The following is a 10,412-nucleotide window of genomic DNA, read 5'->3' as shown; positions in this document are numbered from 1 at the left end:
ATTTTATTTATTTAATAAAAATTATACTCATTCATGTATATATAAAGAAATTTGAATAATAACTTTATAATTTTCAATGTCATGTATAGTAAGCAATTGCACCCCCTTCAAAAAGCAAACTTAAATTTAAAAGCAAATCATCAAATTTAAAAAGCAAGAAAAAGAAAAGAAACATTAAATTTGTAAAATATTTGTTCCTTCTATTTATACAATTATATATATTACAGATGTATTATATATGTTTATATTTTTTCTAACATTTTCTTAAAATAATGAAAATGTACTTTCTATTATAATATTGAAAGGGTAAAGTTGAATTGATAAGTAAAAATCTATGGAGTGAAAATGTATAATGTAGTCTTACTTGGATTTTAACTAACCAATGCTAACCAATTAGTTACTATCTTGTCGCTCTTATATGCCCATTATAGATTTATTATTTAGCTGATATGAGATTTTTAATGTAAAATTTATTAGTCAATTTATTAGATACGATCGTTACGGCGAATATATAAGTCACTTTTTTTAATAATATTTATACATAAAGCATTTGTTGATTATTTAAAAAATGATGGGATTCATAAAATAATTTTTAATTAGTATTATTAGTGTGAGTAGTTAGACCTATTCTCATTACTCTTTTAGCTTTTGGTTCTTTGGATTGCAAATTGCAATGCTCAACATAACGACTTGTTAACTAAATTTTGATCACATTTCTGGTTCTTTGTTGTGCTGTCTAAAAAAAACAAAGAAGGACAATTGAGTTGGCTGGGAATGGGCTGGTCTGGGCTGGGCTGGGCTGGGCTGGGCTGACCCAGAGTGGCCTTGTTTCTGGCCGATTCGTGTTCATAAGAGTATCGTCAAGCCCAAAAATATCGTCCACAAAATGAAGCTAAAAGGCCCATCTAGTTACGCGTTTCAGAAGGCCCTTATTAGCGAGCAACTGCTGTCTGTAAGAATGACTTCTCTTTGTTTTTCCTTTTCAGTTTTATCTTCTCACTGAGCTGAAGTTGGGAATTTGGAGTGTGAAAATGGAAGGCAATGTCCAGAGGAGATTGAATTGCGTTTCTCGTCACCTTTTATCGCCACCCGATGTTGATAATCTTACACTGTACCCGGTTTGGTTATCTCACTCGCATTCTTTTTCTTTATCTAACAATTTCTACTCCTTGTACCACTTACTTTATGCAATCTTTTGCTGTTGAACTAAGGTTTTAGTGAAAGGTGAGCAAGCAAAATATGAAGAGGGAGACCCAGTAGTGATAGGAGGCATGGTATTAGATATTCATGCCACTCCTTCAATGCCTCCATGTCCTAGAACCACCATTCCTGGCAAGGTATGTATATATGTGTGTGTTCTCAGCACTTTTTACTCTGTTGTAATTTATTTAAATTTTTCTATATTTATATAAAGTTAGTTAATTTTTTATATTTGACTTTGTTTTTGGTTGATTAGTGAAATAGAACCATTTGTTGGACTGACTTTCGATGTTGGTGAAAGTGTTTTTAGTTCATAAAAGTGTTCCTTTTGCTGAATCTTACATAAAGGGATTAATTGTATGCAGGTCCAATATGCACTTGGAGGAGTAGCAAGGAATATTGCTGAGTGCATGTCAAAGCTTGGAACTAAGCCTTACATGATTAGTGCCTTGGGCCTTGACATTGCTGGTAATTTTATTTTACTTTTCTTTTCCCTTTTTTAACCCTGAGAGCTTTGCATTCCTTTTTGAACGCACATCCTACATAATTACGCAGGCAATCCTTGTAATTTGCACAGAAAATCACATGAACTTTGGAGTACTTATGTGAAATAGATTGTTGGTAGATACAAGAAGTCCATTCCTTGGCAGTTAAGACACTTTTACTTTAGTTTTCTGCATGGATCTTTTCTTGCTAAGCAGCTTAGAGATTTTAAACCTGCTGGCCTGTTGCTATTTTGAGAAATTTATTTGAAGTCATTTCAATATTATAAGTTTGGTTTTAAATCATATCTTTACTTTGTTTCTTTAATTTGTAGATGCCTCCATGAATTACCCAAATCTTGATATTCCTTGTACGTGACTGTCATTCATAAATTTTATGCTTGTACAAATCGTACCAGAATGTATAAAATTTGGCATGTATACGTGATATGATAAGTTTTATGAAGATACAAAATTTACTAGTGCCATAACATATCAGGTTTATATGGCAGTTATTGAAACATATTCCCAACTGAGAAATTCTTTTTCCTTACTTGTGACAGGAAACTTGCTGTTGGAGTACTGGAATTCTGCTGGGCTATCCACTGAAGGTTCAACTACTTTTTTGTGTCAACTGTAACCTGTTTGTATCATGAGATTTTATTTTGGATCTCTAGTGTATGTTCACTACCCTGTGAATTTTATTTCCACTTTAAATACAGTAGAAATTTAGCAATGATGTTTTTGTGTTTGGTATGAATAGATTGTTAGGTTGAACCTGTTTTTTTGTCACCAGAATCCTAGCAAGCCAATTGGATTTAATCTTTAGACCAATGTTAGCCTTCTTCAGTTTGATCATGATTGAATCCTGTGTATTTGTTATTGAAACTTCTGATGATAATGCCACATGAGGGATTTGGAATCTGCCTCAAAATGATTTATAGTTAAGCATTAGGTAGAATGATATGTATTAATTTCGAAATTGAAGGTGCGGAAAAACCTAAAAGGACATTTAAGGCTTGGAGCTCTTTTTTCCTTTTTCCTTTTTTTCTCTCTCTTTCTTGGAGTCAGAAGAGGATTTTAGGATACAACATTTTCAGAAAGAGGGGTAGAAGGGGAGGACCTGTTTGGTAGATGGTATATTTGAAACATAACACAGAAACATTGAGCTTTATGCTCTTGTGTTGCAGCTGGAATAGGAAGCTGTACAATGTGGCTTATGTAATTGTTGGTATATCATTCGTGCTAGTTCTTAGACTGGATCTCTCATTTTCACTACTATTTCCAGTTTCACCACAAATGTAACTAAAATGGAACTCTCTCTGTAATTGTTACTACCACTTGGTATAGCTGGTCTGATTAGAAGGAATTAAGGACTTGGAGGATTCCTCAAGTTGATAAGTCACATCAATTTTGTCAAGGAAAGGAAAGAGTCTCAGGTTGATAACTTCTGCTATTTTTGGTTTTGATTGGATTAATCTTTGGCATTCATAGCATATGGAGAGGAAATTTCCTCCTCCACTTGCAATATTTTATTTTATATTTTTCATTGTTTTCTTGGCAAGCAAATAGAATGTCAAAGATTAGTGAAAATTATTGGTGATGTAGGCATTCGAAAACACCAAGATACCAGAACTGCTGTCATAACCAGCACATTTGATACCCATGGAGAGGTTGTAGTTGGGGTTGCAGATGTGGAAGCAGTTGTAAGTTTATTTTCCATGGACTATGTTGATAAAGAATCCACTTGATTGGAACTTGTACAGGCCTCAAGAATCATTATACAGGTGTTAACTATTTATATGATGACCTTTCACCAGGAAAAGTTCCTCACTCCTGAGTGGATTCTGCAATTTAAGGGAAATATTTCTTCTGCTTCAGCATTGTTGGTTGATGCAAATCTGAATCCTCCTGCGTTAGAAGCTGCTTGTCAGGGTACTTATAACATATCATGCTCTCTCTCTCTCTCTCTCTCTCTCTCTGCTCCCTTTTATGTATACCTCTTATGGTAGATTACATACTTGATGCTGCTCATTATTCTCCACGCTCTGCCTTTTACCTCACCTTTCATTTTTCCATCGCTGTCAATTAACTTCTGTCTTTTTTCTAATCAGTGGCAGCAGAATATAACATTCCAGTTTGGTTTGAGCCTGTTTCAGTTGCAAAATCCATTAGAATCGCCTCAGTTGTCAACAAGGTGAGGTCTTTGAATTTTTCTGTGTAAATATGAACCAATAATTTTTTGGAAGAAAACACCAATGCTCTTCATGATGGTTACTCTGTTTTACTTGTTCAGAAATATGAAAGGAAAGATACTTTTCTCAGTAATGTTTATTCTTTTACAATTGCCCTGTGATGTATCGCATTCCCTTTGGATACTTAGGGAGGGTCGAAGATTTTCTAGATATATATGCATGCATTAAATGTGACTGATAAAATCAGCATACATCCACTATGTTTGTTTGTTGGTTGTAAATTCTGCACCTCAAACTTATTTGTGTGGCACATATTTGATTTGACTTCGGCAAAAAGTTTATGATAAGGACATTTTGTTTTGAATTTTCACAAATTATAAAATTTTTAAAATGTGAAATACTTCGTGCACTAGGCCCACGAATAATTTTTGAAATTGCAAAATACATTTCAACCTTTGCCTTACTTGCTGCTGTACTTTTGTATTGTTGACCAATGGAATATGTCATTGTTAATTAACAAGCTAACAGTGCTTGATGCTCAAAAGTGGAATTTAGTGACTTTAATCGGAAAGCCTATTTAGAGAAAATTCATTGAATGGAGAACACAATTATTTTCCTTCGTTAAACCAAATTGATGTATTGATTTCTGCAGGTAACTTTTGTTTCTCCCAATGAAGATGAACTTATTGCCATGGCAAATGCTTTGTCGATTGGAAGCATGTTTCATCCAATCGAAAGGGATAATATCAAGTCAACAGAATCTTTATTTCAAATGTTAAAACCTGCCATCTCAGTTTTGCTAGACAAGGGTGTCAAGATAGTTGTTGCTACTCTAGGTGCAAATGGAGTGTTCTTATGCTCCAAGGACCCAAACTGCATGAGTAGTAGTTGGGAAAGAGCCAAACGAAATGGATTTAGCAGATGGTTGTACGACACTGTAGCATCAAGCTGCTCCTCAAGTAAAGTTTCTGTAGCTATGCAGGGTGAGGGGCATTCTTGTCTTTTTGCTGCACATTTTCCTGCCCTTCCTGCCTCAGTTGTGAGGCTTACAGGTGCTGGTGACAACATGGTTGGCGGGATACTTGCTTCTCTTTGTTCAGGCTTAGATATTATGCAAAGTGTGGCAGTTGGTGTTGCTGTAGCCAAAGCTGCTATTGAGACAGAGACCAATGTGCCTTCAACATTTAGTCTGGCCTCTATTGCAGGTATTTATTATGCATATATTTTTCACTTACGTAAATTTTGCTACAAGGTGAATCAAACAAATAAAATTGAACCTCTTATTCTTAAATAGCATTTGAAAACATTATTAGTAGAAGCCATAATGAACGCATTTTAGGCGGTATCATTGCAATAGTTTGACATATCAGCCTCAATATTCTCTCAAAGCAATAAACTTGAATGTTGAATCTTTCTGGTGTTACAAAGAATTGCAGGGCCTTATTTAGATAAGGCTGATGCTAGTTTTCTATGTGAATTTGTTTTGTGCAGATGATGCAAAGTGGGGCTACGCAGCTGCCAAAGTTATGGTCCATCGGTCGATGCTGTAATACATTCATTTCGTGTTACATCATGTGATGTGTTGGTAATGCTTATAACAAAAATTGCAAAAGTTGAAATGTTGAACACACGAACTGGTCATATTGTTGCAAATCAAGCAGCAATGGCTCAATCTCTCTCAACCTGATTGTGGTTTGCGTTGCTTTCCTCCCTCAAAATGCAACAAGTTTAGGTGCTTTTCCTTGGAGGTCACTTTGCTGGGGAAATGTCGGGCTTTCGCTGCGCTCCTGAAGACAATATAGAATCAAAGATTTTGTTTTATTTTTTGACGATGACGATGATGACCCAATCTTGCAAAAAAAAAAAAAAAAAAAAACCAAATCTCTCCAAATATTTCTATATACTTGAACTTTTCAATATAGGTCATTTTTTCTTAAACTATAAATATTTGTAATTGTACTCATTTGATTAAGATCACACTATTATCTATTGCAACCGTGGAGATGTTACTGAAAAATTATACTGAAAGCTATTGCAAAAAAATTTTAAGTATAATATGATATATTTCAATAAATTTTTAACTTATAAAATTAACTGATCTATGCCAATATGGAGGGAATTTAGTTGGTGTGAGAGATGGAAAGTTTTGAGTTCGAGAGTTGTCATCCGGAGGACTAGGCAGAACATAATAGTTTTGACGATTCACCGTATTGGGTAATTGGTTATGGGAAGGTCCATATGTCTTGTATCACATTCACTATCAAAAGGTCATGGCTTTTTTGGCCAATAGTTAACAGGGGGAAGTTCGCATTCTCCCCTGCAATTCAATTGTACGGAACAGAGGCTTATTGTTACATGCCAAAGAAACATCAACTGAAGTTATTGTACAAATTTCTCTGTATTATGTTCGTATAAATGAAGTCCCTAAAAGATGGTCTTCGATACCAAGTCTGCTCCATAAAGGCTGGTTTTACACTACCCATCTTCACCTCCAATCAACTTATTCATCTGTACTCTAAGCACGGCCATACACGAGAAGCTCAAAAACTGTTCGACCAAATGCCCGACAGAAACGTCTTCTCTTGGAATGCAATAATCTCTGCCCACATAAAAACACAGAACTTAAAACAAGCAAAAGTTGTCTTTGACTCCGCATCTGTTAGAGATTTGGTTACCTATAATTCAATGTTATCAGGCTATGTAAGCGCTGATGGGTATGAATCCAGTGCTCTTGAGTTGTTTATTGAAATGCAAACTGACTGTTATAATATTGGAATGGATGAGTTTACGCTGACAACAATGGTTAACTTGTTTGCTAAGCTTTCCATGCCGTCTTATGGGAGGCAGGTGCATTCATATATGGTTAAAACAGCTAATGATAAAAGTGGGTTTGCTATGAGTTCTTTGATTGATATGTATTCCAAATGTGGTTGTTTTCAAGCAGCTACAGAGGTGTTTAAGGGATGTGAAGGAGTTGCTGATTTGGTTTCAAAGAATGCTATGGTAGCAGCTTGTTGTAGAGAAGGTGAAATGGATAGGGCTTTAAAGCTGTTTTGGAGGGATAAAGAGTTGAATGATACAGTTTCATGGAATATATTGATTTCAGGTTATGCTCAAAATGGTTATGAGGAGGAATCATTGAAGTTTTTTCTTTACATGATGCAAAATGATGTTAAAGGGAATGAGCATACTTTTGCTAGCCTTCTGAGTGCTTGCGCTGGTTTAAGGAACTTGAAGCTTGGAAAGGAAATCCATGCTTGGGTTTTGAAGAATGGGTTGACTTCGAATCCATTTATAAACAGCGGTGTAGTTGATGTTTATTGCAAGTGTGGAAATATGAACTATGCGGAGTCGACGCATTTAGCTAGTAGGATAGGGAGCTCCTTTTCCATCACTTCTATGATTGTGGGTTATGCATCGCAAGGAAAGATGGTGGAAGCTCGTAGGCTTTTTGATTCATTAACAGAGAAGAATGCTATTGTTTGGACAGCTTTGTTTTCTGGGTATTTAAGATTACAGCAATGTGAAGCTGTTTTTGAACTTTTTAATGAGTATAGGGCTAAGGAAATAGTGGTTCCTGATGGTTTGATCCTTGTAAGTTTGCTTGGTGCCTGTGCACTGCAAGCTGCACTTAGTCCAGGAAAGCAAATTCATGGTTATGTATTCAGAATGAGGATTGCAATGGATGAGAAAATGAGCACTGCTATGGTTGACATGTATTCGAAATGTGGCAGTATAACATATGCGGAAAAATTTTTCCAAAAGGTTAGTGAAAGAGATTCAATTTTTTACAATGTAATGATAGGTGGTTATGCTCATCATGGGCATGAGATTAAAGCTATACAGCTGTTTCAGGACATGCTGGAGAAAGGAGTCAGACCAAATGTAGCCACTTTTATTGCACTTCTATCAGCTTGTCGTCACTGTGGATTGGTAGATTTAGGTGAAAAGTTATTTAATTCCATGACCGATGAATATAACATACCGCCTGAAATTGATCACTACACATGTATGATTGATCTTTATGGAAGGGCTAATCAGCTAGAAAAGGCAGTATTACTTATGAAAAAAATTCCAATAGAACAAGAGGATGCTACAATTCTTGGGGCATTCTTGAATGCTTGTATACTAAATAGGAATGCAGAACTAGCAAAAGAAGTAGAGGATAAACTGTTAAAGATTGAGGGAGACAATGGAGCTCGTTATGTGCAGTTGGCTAATATTTATGCAGCAGGAGGGAACTGGTCGGAGATGGGGAGGATAAGAAAGAAGATGAGAGGAAAAGAGATTAAGAAGGTTGCTGGTTGCAGTTGGTTATACCTGGAAAATGGAGCCCATGTATTTACCTCAGGTGATAGAACCCATAGGAAAGCATATTCTATATATTCAATGTTAGCCTGCTTGAATGCAGAACTATATGAAGTTTCTGAGGCACTATGATAAGAAGACTGTTAATTGCTGATATGCCAACTGAAATAATGTTCTTTCGAGAACATACGAATATGTTGTACAAAGGCTTGCTTTTGTGCGAATGCTCACTTAACGTGAAGCGAGGATGGGCTCATCAGACAATTTGCTAATTGCTGACATGCCAACTGAAATATTGTCTTTTTAGAACATCTAAATATGTTGTACAAAGGCTCACTTCTGTGAAAATGCTTGCTTAGTGTGAAACGAGGATGGATTCATCACCATTCATGTTCAGAAGGTATGTGGAAATATTACAGAAGCAGTCTATCATGAGCCATATGACCATACTCCCTCTCTGGTTTTCTTATGTTTATGCTACAAAGTATTCATTCTCAATATGTTTGGAAGCATATAAGTTAACGTAAGGAATAATTTTAATGAAGTTGCATGTTGTGAAAATTTCCTCAAATATTAGTGTAATAACACAGTGAAATATATTACAGTGAAATATCAGTGAAGAACATTGAGAAATAATACAATAATTCTTGATATCCCTCTTATCGCTCCAAAATTGCTTTCTCATAGATTTTCTTCTTCATCTATCAGAAGGAGATAACATATGGAGGACAGGATATCTGTGGAAAAATATCTGATAACACGAAGAACTTCTACAAGGCTATACATACTAAAGATGCGATCCTATTCTGGGGAAGATGGGAAACATCTTCTGATATCTGTGGAAAAATATCTGATAACACGAAGAACTTCTACAAGGCTATACATTCTAAAGATGCGATCCTATTCTGGGGAAGATGGGAAACATCTTCTGATCCTAATTAACATTCTGGTATGTACACATTAGTGTCTGATTTTTATATCCTTTTACATACAGATGTTCAAAGAAACTGATGTTTCCTTACCATTAGTCTCTAATCCTCATAATTATCCATTACATGCCTTAAATGATGTTGTCAGCTAAGTTTTTAAGCAAAACTTGTTAATATGAAACAGGATGAACAAAATATTGGTTGAAGCAAGAAAGGTGATTCGATCCATGATATGAGCCTACGAGAAAAATGCTGCAGTGCAAAGACTGGCACTGTAGACTGCGTTTGAGCAACTATGGCAAATTAACTTGCATTGATCATACATTCCTCTAAGTCCAAGTTCATGTCCGCCCAGGAGAGTAATGATTACAAACAGATGCAAGTGGACAATGATTCAGTGCACATCCTTACTGTTTATGCGAATTCTCGGTTATTGGATTAGCTTTTCTCTCTCAATCCAAAGACTGAAAACTCATGCACTGAGTTATTTTGCTTTCATCATACAAATACAGAGTTTATGTACACCGCCTGCAACCAAACAGCTTATTTCATAGGGTGGAGCAGCACATTTAGGTCCTTTATAGCTCAATTTAGCCTTTACCTTCCTGTTGGCAACTTAGCATGGTCTGACCCTAGATAGATAATCTTAGGTTGATGAAGCAATGTGTATATGGAATTTGCTATATCTTAACTTCAAGAATGTTTGACAATTTGGTATTTATATATATTATTTTCTGTTTTTGCAAATTTCATGGTCCAATTATGGTGCTATTAAGAATTTTAAGGTTCAGTGATAAAGCTTGAAATTTGGCTTGGGAGTCCTAAGAAGTTCCAACTTTGACTCAACTTACATATAAGCATAGAAAAATGTCATTAATCCCAACAAAAACTTTAAAAATCAATTTCACAAACATAAGTAACAAAATTTTATTTTTAAGTTAATTAATTTTAATTATAAACATAAATTTATAATTATAAGAGAGGAAAAAAAAAAAAAAGACCTGTGATAATCAAAATCTAATGGGATATTTTAACAAAAGAATTTTAAATATTAATAATATCTCTTGATTCCATAATTTTATATATTTGTCAAGCTCTTTATTTCATATTATAATGGTCACATAAAAGGTGCCACTTCAGAAACCTCGTGTACTTATTGTTTTTCTTTTTAATACTAAATTTACATAAAAAAATTAAAATTGATAAATGGACAAATGGGTAATTTTGTTTTCATATTATCAAAAAATTGTATATATTATAAAAAAAGTTTTTGTACTTGACAAGTTATCTAATTCTTT

At 34.9% G+C, this 10,412-nt stretch overlaps 2 protein-coding genes across 3 annotated transcripts; both read left to right on the top strand.

The window, feature by feature from the left end:
* Nucleotides 1–954: 954 nt before the first annotated feature.
* On the top strand, nt 955–5,758 carry LOC110008622 (pfkB-like carbohydrate kinase family protein). The gene is made up of 9 exons (XM_020678693.3): nt 955–1,118; nt 1,212–1,337; nt 1,566–1,668; nt 2,246–2,293; nt 3,291–3,388; nt 3,503–3,617; nt 3,797–3,879; nt 4,530–5,082; nt 5,369–5,758. The coding sequence occupies exons 1-9, from the start codon at nt 1,032–1,034 to the stop codon at nt 5,425–5,427; spliced, it is 1,272 nt and encodes a 423-aa protein (XP_020534352.1). The 5' UTR covers nt 955–1,031; the 3' UTR covers nt 5,428–5,758.
* A 221-nt stretch (nt 5,759–5,979) lies between these two features.
* Nucleotides 5,980–9,861, top strand: LOC110009310 (LOW protein: PPR containing-like protein). 2 transcript variants are annotated; one of them, XM_020678689.3, is made up of 4 exons: nt 5,980–7,642; nt 7,733–8,585; nt 8,894–9,134; nt 9,299–9,861. In XM_020678689.3, the coding sequence occupies exons 1-2, from the start codon at nt 6,293–6,295 to the stop codon at nt 8,315–8,317; spliced, it is 1,935 nt and encodes a 644-aa protein (XP_020534348.1). In that variant the 5' UTR covers nt 5,980–6,292; the 3' UTR covers nt 8,318–8,585; nt 8,894–9,134; nt 9,299–9,861. The 2 variants fall into 2 exon arrangements, with proteins under 2 accessions (XP_020534348.1, XP_020534346.1); XM_020678687.3 differs by having other exon boundaries at nt 5,980–8,585.
* The last annotated feature ends 551 nt before the right edge of the window (nt 9,862–10,412 follow it).

Source organism: Jatropha curcas, chromosome 11 (genome assembly GCF_041381405.1).
Source record: "Jatropha curcas cultivar XTBG-Jc1 chromosome 11, XTBG_Jcur_1.0, whole genome shotgun sequence".
In the NCBI taxonomy this organism is placed as follows: Eukaryota; Viridiplantae; Streptophyta; class Magnoliopsida; order Malpighiales; family Euphorbiaceae; genus Jatropha; species Jatropha curcas.
Note: the sequence above shows the minus strand (reverse complement) of the source record. Positions and strands in the feature narration are given on the sequence as shown.

Coding starts and splice junctions, on each gene's coding strand:
- LOC110008622 (XM_020678693.3), top strand. CDS start 1,032: ATGGAAGGCAATGTCCAGAGGAGATTGAATTGCGTTTCTCGTCACCTT. Junction 1,119..1,211: donor ATAATCTTACACTGTACCCG/GTTTGGTTATCT, acceptor TGTTGAACTAAG/GTTTTAGTGAAAGGTGAGCA. Junction 5,083..5,368: donor TAGTCTGGCCTCTATTGCAG/GTATTTATTATG, acceptor TGTTTTGTGCAG/ATGATGCAAAGTGGGGCTAC.
- LOC110009310 (XM_020678687.3), top strand. CDS start 6,293: ATGAAGTCCCTAAAAGATGGTCTTCGATACCAAGTCTGCTCCATAAAG.